General features: G+C 34.3%; 1 protein-coding gene across 10 annotated transcripts in view; it reads left to right on the top strand.

Moving 5' to 3' along the window:
- Nucleotides 1-20279, top strand: part of ATP11B (ATPase phospholipid transporting 11B (putative)) — a 119952-nt gene that overhangs the window by 78281 nt on the left and 21392 nt on the right. For 7 of the 10 annotated variants that reach the window (XR_013446356.1, XR_013446354.1, XR_013446355.1 and 4 more), the window contains 5 exons: nt 1331-1433; nt 4867-5012; nt 6196-6255; nt 7788-7915; nt 8971-9109. Coding sequence is in view for 7 of the 10 variants with exons in the window: in XM_078068637.1 (XP_077924763.1) it covers nt 1331-1433; nt 4867-5012; nt 6196-6255; nt 7788-7915; nt 8971-9109 (576 nt within the window). In the remaining 3 variants the exon portion in view is untranslated. The remainder of the gene's footprint in view (nt 1-1330; nt 1434-4866; nt 5013-6195; nt 6256-7787; nt 7916-8970; nt 9110-20279) is intronic. The other 3 variants (XM_078068633.1, XM_078068648.1, XM_078068659.1) reach the window with 3 other exon arrangements.

The raw sequence follows: 20279 nt of genomic DNA, 5'->3' as shown, positions 1-20279 counted from the left end.
TATGTTTGTGTTACAAAACATTCCAGAAAGATATTTAGATCTAAAAGTATTCTTGGGGGTTCCTGGGTGGCTCAGTCAGTTGGGCATCTGACTCTTGATCTCTGCTCGGGTCTTGATCTCAGGGTCATGAGTTCAAGCCCCACATTGGGCTCCACGCTGGGTATGGAGCCTACTTAAAAAAAAAAAAAGTAAAGGTATTCTTTAAGGCTAATGCCTTATCTAGTCCTATTTGGTAATATGTAGTATATGAATGTTACTAAGTCAGTCACTTCTCACATTTTGAATGTTAACCAAGTGCATTAGACCTTTGGAGTTTTCAGAGTGAATATTAGTTTCAACTATTCATAATGACCTACAAAGTCTTTGATGGGTATGTTTGTGATTTTGCTGAGACACAAATTGAACTGTGATAACTGTAGTTTCATAAGTTATTTAGCTGTGAGAAAGACTGTTAGACTTCAGTTCTTCCACTTCAGGTGGTTCTCTGCTTACTCCTGCATTCTCTTTGTTAAAAGTGGCTATTAAGTGGTGAAACTTTAGTAAAAAGTTGCAAAGTCAGTTCTTGTGATTTAAAGCTATACACAAAAAATATTTAAATTTCAGCTGTGCTTCAAGTGAAAGCCTATACAGATATTTTTTATAACTCTTGATTTAAAATTTGGGTCTTATACTGTATCTTTCACAAATATCCTTTGAAATCCACATCTGCACACTGCTTGTTTCTCATATGGGTCTAATAAATTAGACATCAACATTTTTTTGGCTTAATGGGATTTTGTTAAAATGCCTATATTGTTATAATTCATGTACCCCAGTCTGTGGAGACTAAAACTGGAGACCAAACAGAGCTAATACCTAGGTTCTTTAAGTATGTTCAAGAATTCCAAAGAAACCTTTCTTTTGATTTTATTGAATTTAATCTTGGTTGCTTTTTAAAATTTCTTAAATTTTATGACAAGAGAAAATAATTATCTTTCCTCTACTTTAAACAAAAAGAATAATTTCCTAAGAGAAAATTTTGCCTGACAAAGTTTATGTGTAATTATTTTCTAACACAATTATTATTGAGCTTTTTACACATTTAAGCTGTATTTAAGAGTCTTGCTTCCCATCATAAAATCCAAAGATAATATTCTCTTTTGCTATGACATTTTTGAAAGACAGTCCTAACATCTCCTCAGAAAATGAACCCCAGTGCATATTATTGTCTAATACAAAATTAATTTTTTTCATTATTCAACTGTTCTTATAACAGTCGTTTCAGATAAATGACTATATAATATAAGAAAATTGAAATTTTATAATAAATAACTAATTGTATATCTTTCAGGTAATAAGACTGATAAAAATCTCACCTGAGAAACCTATAACATTGGCTGTTGGTGATGGTGCTAATGATGTAAGCATGATACAAGAAGCACATGTCGGCATAGGTGATTAATTTTTTTCCTGAATTTTTAAAGTTGGTATAATTATTTAGTGATTTTGAATTTTACTTTTGTGGATGAAAGTGCAATATCAAATATATGACTGCAATGTAGTAATATATCAGTGTATCCCCCTCAGAAGGCCATTATACTTAAGCCCAATATTTAGGGTTTTTTTTTTAAGATATTTTATTTACTTATTTATTTGTGAGAGAGAGATTGAGAGCACAAACAGGGGGAGTGGCACAGAGGGAGAAGCAGGCTCCCTGAGCAATGAGCCGGATGCGGGACTTGATCCCAGGGCCCTGGGATCATGACCTGAGCCAAAGGCAGACGCTTAACCGGCTGAGCCACCCAGGCATCCCTAGGATACTTTAATTACAAATTTTCAAGGAAATAAATACCATGTTAGTGAATTTTATCTTTGCCAGTTCTCCTTCATAATAAAGTAATTTTATTTTTACTTGCCATTTTGTACCTTTTAAAGTACTTTCTCACATTACTTTATCATTTTTAAACTCTAAATTTGTGGTTTACATAGTCCTCCTCATGGTTTCAATTTTTTGTTTTAGAGTGTTATTATTATTTACTCTATTTTTCAGTCTAAAGATTCTGCAACTCATTCTAATGACAATTTTAGAAACAAGAAATTATACTAAACTATAATAAATATAAAATTTCAAATAATTTTCTAACTTAATAACTTTTATTCTAATTTCTTTTCAATTTTTGCCTAAAATTTTTGTTGGATTTAGATTACTAATATCATTCTATTATGTTTATCAGTCATTTTATATTTAAACCATATTCTGACCTGTTTTCCTAAATAACTTTATTATACAAATACAGACGCAAAGGTAAAAAGTATGAAGGCTTTTTAATGAAGTAGATAAAGTTTTAGAGTTAGAAAAGAGGCTAATCACTGTTCTGGAATCACCTCTATAATGTCCTGTGAAGTAGTTCTCAGGTCTAATATTTCCAGTGTAGCTCTCAGATCAATTCCTTACTCTGGGCTAATTTAACTCTTCATTATGATAACTAAATTTTCTTTCTAACTTGTATACTGTCGTTTCCCATAAATCTCCATAACAATTTGATGATGATTTCCTATACCATACATTAAAGCATAAAAAGCTACAGTATAACAGTTTGATTCTAGTATGGTAACAGACCAGTGAACAGAATAGATTCAAAACATCTGGAAATTTAGTTCATAACAAAGGAGATGTTTCAAATAAGTAGGGAGACATTATTTGATAAAAAAATATATGTAACTGGTTTGGTTATTCAGGGAAAAAAAGAAGTTGGATTCCTTTCCATTGCATATAGCTAAACAAATTCTATATGGATTAAAGATTTAGAAAACTTTAAAGAGGGGCGCCTGGGTGGCTCAGTCAGTTGAGCATCCGACTCTTGGTTTCGGCTCAGGTCATGATCTCAGGCTCTGTGAGATTGAGCCCCAAGCCCTGCATTCGTGCTCAGCAAGGAATCTGCCTGGGATTCTCTTTCTCTCCCTCTGCCCCTCCTCTGCTCACGTGCTCTCTCTTTTTCTCTCTCAAATAAATAAATAAATCTTAAAAAAAAATTTAAAGACCACAAAAAGTAGTAGAAGAAAAGATTTAATGAGTAATCTTGTAATTTGAGGTATGGAAGGATCTTTTTAGTAAAAATATAAAAGAAAGCAAGGAAGTAAAGGAAGAGATCAGTATGTGTGGCAGAAGTAAATACCCCCAAATGCAAATTTTAAACATGAAACTAATAAAGAACATTTGCAAAATAGATGATAAAGTCTTAATATTTCTAGTATGTGAGGTCTTAACAAGTTAAGGAGTATAAGAAAAACACTTTGGTAAAATATGTGGAAGGATGTAAGTCATCAGTTGTCACAAAAGGAGATATCTAAAATGAATACTAAATGCATGAAAAAAGTGTTCAGTCTCACTAATCAAAAAACACAAGTAAAATTGCCTATGAGATTGGCAAAAATTACAAAAAATGATAAACCTGGAATTGGCAAAAGTATAGAATTAACAAATCCTTGTATACAGTAGTAGTGGGAGTGTAAATTGGTATACCCTGCATTATTATGTATAACAGAATTTTAAATGTGTGCCTATTGACCTGGCAATTATGCATCCAGGAATTTTTTTTTTTGAGAAAATAAATGAATATGTTGACAAAAACACGTTATAAGCAATATCCATAATGTATTAAATGACAATAGCAGATTATAAAACAATCTCATTTTGTACACTTGTTTGTATATATATTAAACACACACCAAGAAGTGCAGAAGGAAAAATTCTAAAATGATACAGACCAAAAATAGTGGTCTTCTCTAGGTGTTATAAATGTAATTATCTTTATCTATACATTTTGGAAAATTTTAATCCTTTTATGACAGAAATAAAAATTATAATTTTGAAAAATGATTTTTCAAAGCTGTTTCCAGATTGAAAAAAACAAACTTGGCAATAACTCTTTTGAAACCTAAAAGATTACTGTAACCTTAAAAATGTAGTCATATTTATCAGATAAAATTATGTACTAATTTCAAGTGATATTGTACACTTTTAAAAAGCACATTTTGTCCCATCTCAATTAGATAAGAAACAAGTAGGGAGCAATATTGTCACATTAAACATTTAAAATATATATATACTTGGCATTTGTTCAAAGTGTGCACATAGACATTTAAATATGGTGAATTGCTATTTCATGTGTAACTTTTTAGGTACAGTTGTGGAAAGATAAAAAGTTATGAGTGTGATAGCTTTTCTCACTATTAATGATGTAAGAATTTTTAGCAAACCTTACATACAATTTTTGTAAGTCTTTTTGTTTGCTCTATAATGTTTGTTCCAGTTATATTTATTGAAATATTTCTTGCCTGTTGAATCCAATAATGAACAAAATCATGGGTTCCTTTTTAAATAAGTTCAATAAATAAAGAACACATTTTGTTTGACTTGTGTGTGAAAGTTTTAAAACCATTAAACATGCTCATTTTTGCTAGCTTCAAATCATTCAATTTGGATATTTTTTATGTTCACTGGAAATAACAAAGTTAAAGCTGTTTTATAGCACTTCTCTCCATTAGAAATCTATTAACTAGTACTTTGTGTCTATTAGTGTAAAACTTGATGTTATTAGATCCTGAACTTTGAATATTATTTTTATATTAATTGTATTTTATTATATCCTGAGTCTTTGAAACTTGATGTTACATGCCTGGTATATATATTGTAGCTTTGTATTAATTACCTATTTGATTTAAGTCGAACAACTTTTTGGGAATCTACTATTTGCTATATATTAGGATATAGTGATCCTAAGTCCAGGTTCAGCTGCTATAGATAATTAAGATATTGCAGATAAATTATGAAAATCACACTTAACAGTTATCAATGAACTTGCCGTTTTGTCTTCTTTATTATAGGAATCATGGGTAAAGAAGGAAGACAAGCTGCAAGAAACAGTGACTATGCAATAGCTAGATTTAAATTCCTCTCCAAATTGCTTTTTGTTCATGGTCATTTTTATTATATTAGAATAGCTACCCTTGTACAGTATTTTTTTTATAAGGTGAGTTTCATGGAGATATTTTACAATCGTTTACTGACATAGTAATATAGGTTTCAATTTAAGATATGCGGTTACCATTCAAATTATTCTTTTAAAAATTGTTTCTATAGGTAAAAATAAGTTTATGGAATATATCAAGATTTTTGTCATAAATCTAATGTTTACTGACAGAAAGCAAATCAGTGGTTGCCTGAGGCCGAGGGTTCAGATGATAGCACCAACTGGAAAGGGATATAAGAGAACTTTGCATGATAGAGAAGTTCTCTGATTTGATTGTGGGGGTGGTTACATGGGTATATACCTTTGTCAGCATCAAAATTCACACTTAAAATTGATACATTTTATCCTATGCAAATTAGATGTAATTAATTTTATTTCTTTCATGTTATTTTGTCCTGAACCAGTAATAAGTTTTAATTTAAGTCCAATACAGTGGTTTCAAGCAGAGGTTCTTCATCTTTTTTGTTCCATGAATGACCTTTTGGTAGTCTAGTGAGATGTATAAACTACTTATTAAAGGGGCTTTAAATGCATAAAGTAAAAATACATAGGATTACAAGAAAACTATGTTGAAATACTGTTTTATCTCTTAACCCTTTTGGGGGAGGTGAACTTCAGTGGAACCCATGTTAGGAGCTCCTGAGTACCAAGACATTTAGTACACCAGAATATCTTATATTGCATATATTCTATAAATAATAGCTATAAGCCAATGAAAGAACACAGGTAGATTGCATATTGCTAATAAATGATGGTGGCAGTTCTTCTCTACCTTATTAGCTTTTGCTGTGATGTAAGTATATTGAAATGGAAAGATGTTTTCCTAGTTCCATTTATTGTTTTAAATATTTTTTATTTTAAAGCTATTGTAGCCTAAAGTTTAATAAACTATACTTATTGTATTATATATGAAAAGTATTGAATAATAGCTGGAAGGTTGTAAATTCAAAATTATGGCATTGCTTAGCAATAAGAGTCCAAGGTGTTTTCATTCTGACATTTGTGGTCCTGCTTAGAATTCTTTTAGACATTGTTAAATAATGGGACAAGTTCTTATGAGCAGATCTTCTACTTACCATATCAACTGGGATTGTGTTTCTGGCTCTTTAATAGCCATTTTTAGAACTCATTTCTCTTTCAGACCCAAATATTTTCATTATTTCCATTTAATCTTGTTTTTCAGAACGTGTGCTTTATCACACCCCAATTTTTATATCAGTTCTACTGTTTGTTTTCTCAACAAGTAAGTAAATAGAAGCTTTTGATTTATCCTTTTAGAATAAGATATGTGTATTCAGTTTTTGATAGATAGTTGGAGGGATTTTTTTACATTTTTCCTATTCCTTCAGATAAATAGACAAAACTTGCCTAATTAGTGTATTTGATCAGTATAACATTGACAATATTTATTCTAATTTTCAAGTTGAAATGAATGTTAATACCAAAATATATTCAATTCTGGATGCTTTCTAAAAAAAAAAAAAAAAAGGATACTAACTCTTAAACAGCTTATGAGATAATTTGGGTAACTTTTTTCAACTTACATTTAATATTTCTGTAAACTCTGTATCAAGCCATGTCAGGGTAACTACTAGGGAGATTACCTCATTTATTTTTTGATAGAATTTTTTTGGATTGGGAAGAAAGCTTAGTGACTGTGTCCAGTAATGACATATAAGCTTTATCTCAGAAGCTAATTCTAAATAATGGATAGAGACCACCAGGAATGCTACATTCAGAAAGGTTCTAAAGCTATAGGCTCAGAGAGAAAACCCTGTAATTGGTTAGTAGTAAGCTATAATGAGCACATGTGGGGCCGTGGTTGTACACGTGTCACATATTTGCCTTTCCTGATCTACTCTGTCTTATTTTATAGAAAATGAAATTGAAATCCACAGAAATTAAGTAACTTGCCCAAGATCACATAGCTAAGTTAATAACTATACCATACTAGGACTTACAGCTTTTGGCTAATTGAGCATCCTTTTCACATACCACACTATACATCTCTAATTGATCAAGACTTTTGTTCTAATTAATTGAAATAATAAGAGCTTGGGCACCTGGGTGGCTCAGTCGGTTAAGCATCTATCTTCAGCTCCAGTCATGATCCCAGGGTCCTGAGATCGAGCCCTATGTCGGGCTCCCGGCTCAGAGGGGAGTCTGCTTCTCCCTCTCCCTCTCCCTCTGCCCCTCCCCCTGCTGCCTCTCTCTCTCTCAAATAAATAAATAAAATCTAAAAACAAAAAAAAGAAATAATAGTTTATATTAGGTTTTTCATGGGTTGTCTCTATCCTTAATCACTGTTTTCACTTCTGTTTACAACCTGTAACTCTAAATTCCAAATATCTGCTTGGGCATTGGAACATGCCTTAAAGGAAATGTAGGACTTAGATAGGAAGACAGAGACATAAAAGCAAAACTATTTGTGTAGCATATCAAAGGAATAATATAAAGACTAGGATGCATGTAGGAGAATTGTGTAAAATTACATCACAGTAACCAAATTGTGAAGAATCTTGAAATGTAGATCCAAGTCACTATAAATATGGATCACTTGACATAACAAAATGTTCCAATTCCCACAAGAATATAAATCTGGATATTATATGTCTATGTAAGAAGCAAATTGGAATTATTAAAATTGATATTTGTGTGCATTGGAAAAAGCTATATAATTCTAATGCTTATTTTTAATATACTTCTTTGTGATCATATACATAACAGTAATACATAGTTTAGAATCTCAAAATTCCTACCAATTTCTCTTTCTAGACGCTATATGACAGCGTGTACCTGACTTTATACAATATTTGTTTTACTTCCCTACCTATTCTGATATATAGTCTATTGGAACAGCATATAGATCCTCATGTATTGCAGAGCAAGCCCACCCTCTATCGGTAAGTATTTTCCAGTATTAAATGTCTGAAACACTTTTGATTGAAAATAATGTATTACCTAGTTACCAATTTTTGAAAGCACCTTATAAATAAGCAAATATATTAGGTAGTGTCTTGGTGATTAATACTTTACTAAGGCAAGTACTTTAGTTTATGGCTTATAATTGTTGAACATCAAAGAAAAAATTTGAATAACTTTTCTAGTGTTTTTAGGAATGAACACTTTCATAATAGGAATGCATTGGGCAATTGTGTAATTTCCATTTACTGTTGAAAACCAGTAATATTCCATCTTACGTGCACAAAAGAAGTTATTCAGTAATTGGTTGTCTCTAGAATTTCTAAAAAATTAGTTCATGTTCTAGCATTGACAAATTAATGAGTCATAATCAATGTAAAAATGAGAGGTTGAGGACATTAATTCCCATTCCAGATCTTCTGGGTTATCCCTGCTTCTTCAGAACCAAGCAAGTAATCACAGAGTTGTGGAATTATTCCTCAGGACCAGCTAGCTTATGGTTCCCTCATTAACCAGATGTCCACTCTTATAAAGGTATTCAGTCATCCAGAAATGGCAATAACTCACCTTGATTTCCCAGGATACCTAGGACTGGGCTTGACCTAAGATTAGCACAGGCTGTTCTTCCCATAATAGCTGTTGATGGATATGAAATTGATTAGGAGCCTCAGTGCTGAACTCAAATGACTCTACTAAAAAGAGACAGTCTTAGCAGAGTGACTGAATGTTTACAACAGAATATAATACAAATAGATCAACTTTTCACACCTAAACTGAATTATTATGCCTATATTATGTTCCTTTCTTAAATGAGAAAAGGTATTTAAATACATTAAGTGAACTGTAAGCTGTTCCACAGATGTATATTATTATAAACAGTGACTTATAAATTCAGGTTTATTCTTTCTGCTAATATTTTCAAGCAATTTTAAATAAAATATCCATCTTGTTTTTTAACTATCAAATTGTAATAGTAGGTAATAAATATGAATCCTAATATGCTCTTTTTTCTCTTCTTTTTTTTTTAAATATACAGAGACATTAGTAAAAACCGTCAACTAAGCATTAAAACATTTCTTTATTGGACCATCCTGGGTTTCAGTCATGCCTTTATTTTCTTTTTTGGATCCTATTTTCTAATAGGAAAAGATATATCTCTGCTTGGAAATGGCCAGGTAAAATATATCATTTTTTAAAGAATATTTGTTAATAACCTGATTTAGTTTGATTTTTCATAACTTTAATTAAAAAAAGGAAAATTCAATTCAAATTATAAAATTGTAGATATTAAAATGCAATTATAAAAAGATTTCAAATAAAAGTTAAAATGAAGGCAATACAATGAAATCTTAATATGAGACTCAAGTTACTAAGCAATTTTGATATTCAAAAATTAATTCAGGGACGCCTGGGTGGCTCAGTCAGTTAAGCATCCGACTCTTGGTTTCAGCTCAGGTCATGATCTCAGGGTCATGAGATCATGCCCCACCTCAGGCTCTGTGCTCAGTCAGGAGTCTTCTTAAAGACTCCCTCCCTCTGCCCCTCTCCCTACGCTCACGCTTTCTCTCTCTCTCTCTCTCTCTCTCAAATAAATCTTAAAAAAAAAAAATTCACACAAGAGGATATACCTCTGAATGAGGTTCACTTCAGGATTGTGTTTTAATAATAATCACTGTCTATTTAGTGGTTAGTATTTTGTTAAGTGCTTTACATGCTCCATCTCCCTTAATCCTCACGATAATCCTGTTGGAGAGAGATTATGACCCATATTTTTCATATGAGAAATGAGGACTTAGTGTTTAGTTTTGCTTTTAATTATGTGAATTTTTTTTTTTTTTTGTATCCTTAGGAAGTGGTACCTTACTCTTCAGTACATACTAGCAATTCTGAGAATGTTATAAGTTACTATTTAGAATGGCCACTTTTCTGAAGTGTGAAATTGAGAAAGAGTGCCACACAGTACATTGTTACTGTGTCCTGATTGGAGAGCTCATGTTGACTCCTGATGGAATTAGGCCTCTCTTTCTAGGCTTAGCTGCATGAGTAAGGAGGAAAGGAAGTGGTAGCAGAGTGGTACTGTGGTAGATTGGAAATGCTTTTCACCTTTAGTTTACTTTTTCCAGTACTTAAGTATTGCAAAATATATTTTGAGACACAGAGGTACAGGATTTGCCATTGGGAGAATATGAAGTTTTATCTGTTTGACAAATGTTTATTGAGGACCAGCCATACCTGTGTATTATACTAGGCTCTGGATATATGAGATTAACTAACACACTTAGTCATGGAGCTTAGTTTTGTGTGAGATACAAAAAATAAGCAAATGAAATAATAACAAAATATAGCAAGCACAATGAAGGAAATGGATTTCAATTGTAGAGAGATTTTAACCATGCAGATCCCTTTAGGATGTAGTGCAGGAACATACATAGTACTGCCACTTCACTTTTGAGGATATTTTTAGCCTGTTTTGGACAAAAATATGATCCTAGTTTGTGTAGCATAGAGAATACGGCACTTCTCAAATACTAACTACCTTTTATTGAGTTCTTTGTGTCATGTGTATGTGTTAGCTTATTAAATTATAATAACAACCCTCTGTAAGGAAAATATCATAAATACTTTTTGCATATTAGAAAATTAACCTGAGAGAGGTTAAGAAACTTGCCTCAGGTCACACAATAAGTAAATTACAAGAAAGGAATTCCAACTCGGTTCTGTGTGACTTCAAAGCCTGTGTGCTTAGCCATGATCCTAAGTTCCTTTGAGAAACAAGTTATTAGCCCAGTGCTTTTCTGCATAATAGTGCCACCTATGCAAGGATCATCAAACTTATAGAAATATGAGTAAGTATGCCCATTTCTACCTGAAATACTGGGTTGAAAACTGAACAGAAGGAAAATGAGGAAGAAGGAACATGTCATCCATGAAAGGAAATTAAATTTGTTGTTGCTAGTTACTACTTTTTTCCTGATTCTAAAAATAGTATGTGTCCATTATAGTAAATTTGAAATATATGGGAAAAAATATAAAGAAAATTAAATCACTTGTTGTCCTCCTAAGTATAATTACCTCTATGATTTTAACATGTTTCATCCATCCTTTTTTATTTTTTGCTATTTTCCATTAACCTCATAATTTATATCCCCCTATTTCTCAATGATAGCCTTATAATTACCCCCTATTATAGCCTAAGTGATTTTCCAAGTTATTAAAAATGTTTCAAAAATATTTTTTCATGGCTGCATAATATTCTATTACATAATTTAAGTATTCCCTTAATTTGAGAACTTAAATTTTTTTCTTGTGTTTAGTGACTCTTCTGAAATTAAATCTTGAGCATACTGTATACAAAAGATAATTTTTTTTTTTAATTTTAGAGAGCTGGGGGCCGGGGGGAGGGGCGGGCAGAGCTGAGGGGGAGAGAGAGAGAGAGAGAATCTCAAGCAGGCTCCATGCCCAGTGCAGAGCCCATTGCTGAGCTTGATCTCAAGACCCTGAGATCATGACCTGAGCCAAAATCAAGAGTCAGATGTTTAACCGACTGAGCCACCCAGGTGCCCCCAAAGATAAAATCTTTATGAAGGTAAACTGTTTGGCCTCTGGTACAAAAGTTCTCTTTAGCACCTGTATTAATTATTGGTTTCCTTTTTTTTTTAACTCGAATTGTAAATCATTAACTTCATTTCCCTTTTAGCCTACCAGTTCTACCACTCTGATATATACCACTAGAAATTAATCTACTACTCCCTGCCACCAATACTAGGTACAGTGGAAAAGAAGCCCACATTGGAATCAGGTGCATTGGATCCACATCCTGACACCTGAAATTATTAGAGTGATTTGAGATGAGTTAGTTAACCTCTCTAAGATTCCATTTCCTCACCCACAAAATTATAAGAGCATAATCCTTACCTTATAGGTTTGCTATGAGGATGAAATGATATATGTAGGGCATTAGGCATAGTGGCTAGCATATAGAAGTACTCAGTAAGTCTTGGCACTGTTAGTTGTTATTTTTACCATCCAGTCATTATTTTGAAGACCCCGTCCTTCCCAATCCCTTCTGATCTACTTCTTCCAGAATCTCTCCTCTTTAAATGTGTAAACTGTCCTTGCTGGCTCTCTCCGAATGTGCTGCACTCGTTTCTAGTTCCAAGCCATTGTTACATTTCCTCTAGAGTGTCTTACCTCTTTTTCCCAAAGTCTCTCTTAAGACCATCAGTTCTTCAGGGTTGAGACCATAGAGCTCTGTCCTTTTGCTACCTCTTAGGTCTTCCTGGTCTGAAAATCTTTTTAGACATCTAGCCCATGTCCCATTGTTCAGCACTGGATGTGTTGAATGCTTTCTGTTTTCCAGTAATTATTCTTGTATGCCCAAGAAATTTACAAACAGTTGAAAGCCTGAAGTAGAAAACATTATTAGGGGGAAGTGCTGGGAGAGTAGTGGCTCAAGGTAAAGATGAAGTTGATGCAAATAAGTGATCCTGAGAGAGGAGCAGGAAAGAGTTGAAATAGTTTGGAGTCCAGGTAGGGTAGGACAGTTCAGGGGAAGTTAAGGTTCTACTCCCATTTTTTTTGTATGAGGGTCTAGCAGTATCATAAATATTATAGGTGTGAATTTTCAACAAGTATTTTTGAGGTATTCTCTCATTCTTAATTTGTCTTTAACTTAGGAAAGAACTACTCATTCTTCATATATTCTCAGATCTTTTTGAGCAGGTCTTCCTTTCCCTTAGTAAAATACAAGAATCCTGAAAATTTTTCTCTGAGATTTGGAAAGACTGGAAGAATGTATATGACATGGCTGAGTATTTGTGTGTGTCTAAAAAGATGCTTTCCTATGGGCAGATCTTTACCTTCAGAGCACCATTTAAAAAAGACATAGTGACTAATTTTTAATTGTTTTTCTTCAAAATAGTAAAAGAATTAAATTCATGTAGAATTTGCCTAGCCTTATGCAGGCTTAAGATACTCATAGTGTTTGGAATATGAGTTAAAACCTGGGGCTTCTCTTAAAATGCAGTAGTGTCATTTTATCACAAATATCAAGTATTTGAGCAAAAGTCACAGATTAGTAATTTGGGGAGTATTATTGTAATCTTCTTATTTTCAAAGCTAAAAATGAGCTTAACATAAAACTTTAAATTATCTCTGTAATCCAACAGGATCACATTTAAAGAATTTTGACAAAAGGTAACACTAATAAAATATTTGTTAGAGATCTTGATGTTACTTTGTTTTTGACAAAAACTTTAGTTTTATTTTTTTAAGTTTTTATTTTGATTCCAGTTAGTTAACATACAGTATTATCTTAGTTTCTAGTGTACAATATAGTGATTCAACACTTCCATGTTTCACCCAGGGCTCATCACAACAAGTGCACTCCTTAATCCCCATCACCTCTTAACCCATTCTCCCACCCCTCTCCCTTCTGGTAACCATCAGTTTGTTCTCTATAATTAAGAGTCTGTTTCTTGTTTTGTCTCCCTCTCTCTCTTTTTTCCTCTTTGCTTGTTTGTTTTGTTTCTTAAATTGCACAAATGAGTGAAATCATAATGCTAAGTGAAATGAGTCAGTCAGATCTTGATATAACTTAAAAAATTTTTAAGTCCTCCAGGGGCCCATGGCTGGTCCAGTCGGTAGAGCATGTGACTCTCAATCTCAGGGTCATAAATTCAAGCCCCACATTGGGCGTAGAGATTACTTAAAAATATTAAAAAATATATATTTTTTTTTTTTAATTTTAAGTTCTTCAAAAATAATAGAAAAACTGACTTCCATGAAAGCATTTTTTTTAAAACAGCTTGATTGAGGAACACCTGGGTGGCTCAATTGGTTAAGCATCTGCCTTCGGCTCAGGTCATAATCGCGGGTTCCTGAGATTGAGTCCCGCATTGGGCTCCTTGCTCAGCGGGGAGCCTGCTTCTCCCTCTGCCTGCCACCCCCCTGCTTGTGCTCCCTCTCTCTCTCTCTGACAAATAAATATGTAAAATCTTTTTTAAAAATAAACAAAAACAGCTTGATTGAGTTGTATTTGATATATAGTAAACTGCACATATTTAAAAATATATAATTTGAGGGACACCTGGGTGGCTCAGTTGGTTAAGCATCCAGCTCTTGATTTCAGCTCAGGTCATGATGTCAGCGTCATGAGATTGATTCCGGCGTCCAGGTCCATGCTGGGTGTGGAGCCTGCTAAGATTCTCTCTCCCTCTCCCCCCTCCCCCAGCCCCTCTTACCCCCACTCACGCATTCGAATGTGCACACATGTGCTCTCTAAATAAATAAATATATATATATATAATTTGATACTTAAAAGGTTTTTAATTCCAGTTAACATACAGTGTTATATTAGTTTCAGGTGTATAATACAGTGATTCAGCAATTCCATATGAAACTCAGTGCTCATCACAACAAGTGCACTCCTTAATCCCCATCACCTGTTTCACCCCACCCCCCTCACCCCCACTCATCTCCTCTCTGGTAACCATCAGTTTGTTCTCTATGATTAAGAGTGTGTTTCTTGTTTTGTCTTTTTTTCCCTTGTTTGTTTTGTTTTCTTAAATTCCACATGAGTGAAATCACACGGTATTTGTCTTTCTCTAACTTATTTCACTTAGCATTATACTCTCTAGTTCCATCCATGTTATTGCAAATGGCAAGATTTCATTCTTTTTTATGGCTGAATAATCATTGTATATATGTACCTCCTCTTTATCCATTCATCAATCAGTGGACACTTAAGACTGCTTCCATAATTTGGCTATTGTAAATAATGCTGCTTTAAACATAGGGGTGCATGTATCTCTTTGAATTAGTTTTTTTGTATTCTTTGTAAATACCCAGTAGTGCAAATTGCTGGATCATAGGATAGTTCTATTTTCAACTTTTTGAGGAACCTCCATACTGTTTCCCAAAGTGGCTGCTCCAGTTTGCATTCCCACCAACAGTGCACAAGGATTCCTTTTTCTCCACATCCTCACCAACACCTGTTGTTTCTTATGTTGTTGATTTTAGCCATTCTGATAGGTGTGAGGTGATACCTCATTGTAGTTTTGATTTGTACTTCCCTGATGGTAAGTGATGATGAGCATCTTTTCATGTGTCTTTTTTTTTTTTTCCATGTGTCTTCTTGGCCCTTCGGATGTCTTCTTTGAAGAAATACCTGTCCATATCTTCTGCCCATTTTTAACTGGGTTATTTGTTTTTTGGGTGTTGAGTCTTATAAGTTCTTTATATATTTTGGATGCTAACCCTTTATTGGCTTTGTCATTTGCGAATATTTTCTCCCATTCCATAGGTTGCCTTTTCGTTTTGCTGATTGTTTCCTTCGCTGTGTAGAAGCTTTTTATTTTGACGAAGTCCCCATAATTTATTTTTGCTTTTGTTTCCCTTGCCTCAGGAGACATGTAGAAAAAAGCTGCTAAGGCTAATGTCAAAGAAGTTACTGCCTATGTTCTCTTCTAGGATTTTTATGGTTTCAGGTCTCATATTTAGGTCTTTCATCCATTTTGAATTTATGTTTGTGATATAAGAAAGTGGTCCAGTTTGTTTATGTTGCATGTTGCTGTCCAAGTTTTCCCAACACCATTTGTTGAAGAGATAGTCTTTTTCCTATTGTATATTCTTTCCTGCTTTGTAGAAGAATCTGATACTTTTTTTAACTAAACATTTTTAAGAATACAGTTCAGTAGTATTAACTATATTCATATTGTTGTGCAACAGATCTTCAGAACTTTTTCATCTTGAAAAACTGAAACTCTATAAACAACCACCCATTTCCCCCTCTTCCCAGCCCCTGGAAATCACCATTCTACTTTCTGTTTCTATGAATTTGACTATCTATGAAATCACTTTTATAAAAAAGCTAAATAATTGGGAGGTAAACACCAATGAAGAATGTTTATTTAAGTAAATTAAGAGGTACTAAAACAAATGACTGTGGTTTTTGTTTTTTTTTTAAAGAAGAATTTATCTCTTCCTCTGTTGATCTGTGCAGAGTAAGTCATCTCATCTTGGGACACACTTCCTCTGACAATGTTGCTGTTCAGAGTGTTTTTGGAAATAGCTTCTATTGTCTTTCTGTGATCTCAGCAAGGTAACTCTCAGGGAAAAAGCTATTTAAAATTACAGATGGGGAAGATGCTACTTAAGATTAAGATAGGAAAGAAGGTGGAGGAACAATTCAGATTCAAAGAGTTCACCTCCAGTTAAAGCAGACTTCTACAGGATGCAAAGGCAAAGCATGCTGGCTTGCTTAAGAGTATATTAGAAAACTAAAACACTATAATGAAGGAAACAGAAAGGAGGGAATTGTAGGCATGGTGAAAGTAGAAAACTATGATATAGGGAGGAAAATATCAGAAGAGTTTCAGAGGTAGCTGAGTTCCCATCCCAACCCTACATGACATTCTGCTGCTCTGGTGGTTTCAGCCCAGGCTTCACAAGGAGAAGGATTAAAGAAAAACAGTTCCTGTTACCTCAGGAGCTCAAATGCTAATATCTACTCCACTCATTCTCAGTGGTCTGATGTGAAAATTACAAACTTAGGTAACTACTATTTAAAATGATATCTGGCCCAAATAAGGGTTTTTTTAATTTGCTTGTTCATTTCGTTTTTGTTCTACTGAAGTGTACAGGAACTCAAAGGAAAATGTCTACCATAAATGATTTTTGCTCTTTATGAAATTATACCCAATTATACCCAAAAACTAAAATAATTGACATTCCAAAAATACAGGATTGGGAGAAAAGCTATTAGAGTATTCTAATTCCAATTAGACTTCTCCAGTGGAGATGTTGGAATTGTTAGAGCCTTAGTACCCTTCTAAAATATATATTGTATACTATTCCACCACATTAAATATTTAATGAGATAGAAAGGATTAAGGAAGAAAAAATAATTCACCCCTTCATCAGCCCTTCTAGGTGTGGACCATTTGCCAGATTAATTAGCAATACAAGGTAGAATGAGCAGATGAAATTTCAGGTTGTAATTTTGAGAGAAAGAGAAAAATAAATCTTTTATACTATTTTTTTCTTGAAATTATAATGATTTTCCCCTTATTTCGTGTCCTTAATTAATTTCTTTTTTGTGCTATACATGTCATCAGCTGTTGAAACCTAACCATCAAATGGTAAGAGCTCTGTGTTAAGACTGGAAATATACCATTTTGTATCTGTATTCTCCAGAGAATACAGTATCTTTTATTTCAGTGTAAATGATTTAACCACTGTTATTACCAGCCAGGTCATTCAAGAACACATATGCAATTTAATTCCTGTAAGTAAATACAGATTTCTTTGAATAAAAGGTTATATGATTAATATAGCTTTGATTATCTAGTTCATTATAGAGTTTCCCTGTATGTTCATTTATTCATGAGACAGATATTTAAAGAACTAGTAATATTCCCAGCAACTGATAGAAAATGAAATGTAGTATACATTAGAGGAGAACAGAAAAATATACCTTGCTTCTTATGGTATCACCCAGCAATTGGTCAAATTTTTAAAATCTGTAATAAAGAATGTTTGTACTGGAGAACTGAACAACTGATTGAAGGTAATTCACTTATAGATCACTGTATAGTTCAGTTGAACTTAATACAGAAAAAGTTTTCATCTTTTGTTTATTCTTAAACTCCTTCTTGCCTAACCTAGGACTTTACTTCTGCAATTATCTTTTCTCTTTTCTTCATCATTAATCTGTTGTCCTCTATTAGATCCAACCAGTCACATACTGTTCCAGTATCTCCTATCTTCTAATAAAAACCATAGTTGCTTGACCTCCCGCTTTGCTGCACAGCTTCTGCTGTATTTTTTTGTGTATCTTTAGAGCAAAATTTGAAGAAGTTACCGTTTTTTGCTATTTCTACTTTCTGCCTTCTCTTCTCCCTTGAACATACTCCTATGGGGCTTTCACTGCCAGTACTCCATCAAAACCATGTTTTTTATGGTCACCAGCCAACCCCACATTGTTAAATCCAAGAGCATGTCTCAACCCTTATGAACTCAACCACCTGGCACAATTTACAAAGCCTTCCTACCTGCCACATTATCTTCTCTCAGCTTCTGTTACTTTGGCTTTCTGACTATTCCTTTTCAGTCTTCTCTTCCTGCCCCCAGAATCAGAGTTTCCCACCCTCTGCACTAATGGTATTTTGAGCCAAATAATTTTTTATTGTTGGGGTTCATCCTATGAATTGTAGGATGTTAAGCAGCATGCTTAGCCTCTGCCCACTAGATACCAGTATCGTACACGCATGCCCTCCCCAGGTATGACAATCAAAAATGTCTCCAGACCCAGCCGAATGTCCCTTGGGAGGAGAAATCACCCCCACTGGAGAACCACTGTTCTAGATGGAGCAGCGGCCCAGGGCTCAGTGCTACGACATTTTTTCTTCTTTATCCATACATCGGGTAAACTCATTTTTCCCATCATTTAAATACTGCTTATATGCTGAGAACTCCTAAATTTATATCTCTGCCAGTCTCTCCTCAGATTCAAATAACTACCTTCTCCACTTAACAAATCACATAGGAATCTCAGACTTTACGCAGCTAAATAGAATTTTATAGCTTCTGCAAACCCATTTCCCTTCCAGTTTTCCCTATATTAACAAATAGAACCACTTTTTACCCAACTGCTCAGGCAAGTCCAGGGATCATTTTTTATTTCCCTTCTCTTACAGCTGATATGCAGGCGTATTGGTTCTAGTGTCACATATATCTTGACTGTTTCCACTTCTCTCCACACAGTCCAGATCTCACCATCTCTTTCCCGCACTGTAGTACCGCCTCTTCCTGCTCCTGCTTTTATTACTCCCTTTTCTCCTGTCTCCTCTCCACACAGCAGCCCAGGTGGTCTCTTGAGAATGAAAATTTGATCGAATATCTAATGACCTGCACAAAATCATCCAGTGACTAATTACAGTATAAAAAAAAATCTCATCCATCCTGACTCCATCTGCCTATTGGACTGTATTTCCTACCACTGTTCTTTTTGTTCACTCTACTCTAGCTGTACTAGTTGTGTTGTTCCTTGACTAGATCAATTTGTTCCTGACTTAGGACCTCTTCACCTGCTGTTTTTCTGCCTGGATGCTTTTCTCACCTGTGGGCATGTGACTGACTCCCTTACTCATTTAGGTCTGCTGAAACATTACTGGGTTGAGTAGGCCTCTCTGCCCACTCCAGTAAAATGTTACCTCCCTCACCTTCCATCACTTCTTGACACCCACCTCCCCTACATTTACTTTTCTTCATAGCATTAATCTCTACCTAAAAGTATATTTTTACATTTGTTTATTAATATGTCTCCTCCACTATGTAAGCTTCATGAGGTCAGGAACTTTTTCTTAACACTGCTTTATTCCCAAGGCCTGGAATGGTATTTGGCTTATAAAAGATGTTCAATTAGGAAGGGAAAAATTGAAAGGGGGGAAATCGGAGGGGGAGACGAACCATGAGAGACTATGGACTCTGAGAAACAAACTGAGGGTTCTAGAGGGGAGGGGGTGGGGGGATGGGTGAGCCTGGTGATGGATATTAAAGAGGGCACGTACTGCATGGAGCACTGGGTGTTATACACAAACAATGAATCATGGAACACTACATCAAAAACTAATGATGTGGGGCGCCTGGGTGGCTCATTCGGTTAAGCCTCTGCCTTCGGCTCAGGTCATGATCCCAGGGTCCTGGGATCGAGCCCCACATCGGGCTCCCTGCTCCGCGGGAAGCCTGCTTCTCCCTCTCCCACTCCCCCTGCTTATGTTCCCTCTCGCTGTGTCTCTCTCTGTCAAATAAATAAATAAAATCTTTAAAAAAAAAAAAAACTAATGTAATGTATGGTGATTAACATAACAATAAAAAATTTTTTAAAAGATGCTCAATTACTGTTTGTTGAGTATACAAATAAATAATGAATGATCCTTTTTAAATTGGAATATAAATTTGGCTTTATTAAATAATTAGGTAACAAATTCAGCTGAAGAAGTGATCTAGAAGAAAAGCAGATTGTGATAGAAAGGGTTTTGAGCATCTTTCTCTTCTGAACAGGGGTAGACCCAGGTTTAGGAAAGTCTAAACATTACACATTTTGGCAGGCCCTCTTTAAGGGGAAAAAATAGAACTATAAATACAAACATAAGTGTACATGAATGTAACTGAGTGACATAAATGGTTCCATCCCACTTAACCAAAGCCAATGTAATGTGCCCAGCTCGACTTCTCTGTAGCCTGATCTCAAAATGCCCTCTGCCGTTCACTTTATCATCAACTGGCTCAAGTGGAAGTCAGAATGGAAAGAGACAGGAGTCTTAACTGATTGGTTTGAAATAT

The sequence above is a fragment of the Halichoerus grypus genome, chromosome 1, assembly GCF_964656455.1.
Source record: "Halichoerus grypus chromosome 1, mHalGry1.hap1.1, whole genome shotgun sequence".
Taxonomy (NCBI): Eukaryota; Metazoa; Chordata; class Mammalia; order Carnivora; family Phocidae; genus Halichoerus; species Halichoerus grypus.
Note: the sequence above shows the minus strand (reverse complement) of the source record. Positions and strands in the feature narration are given on the sequence as shown.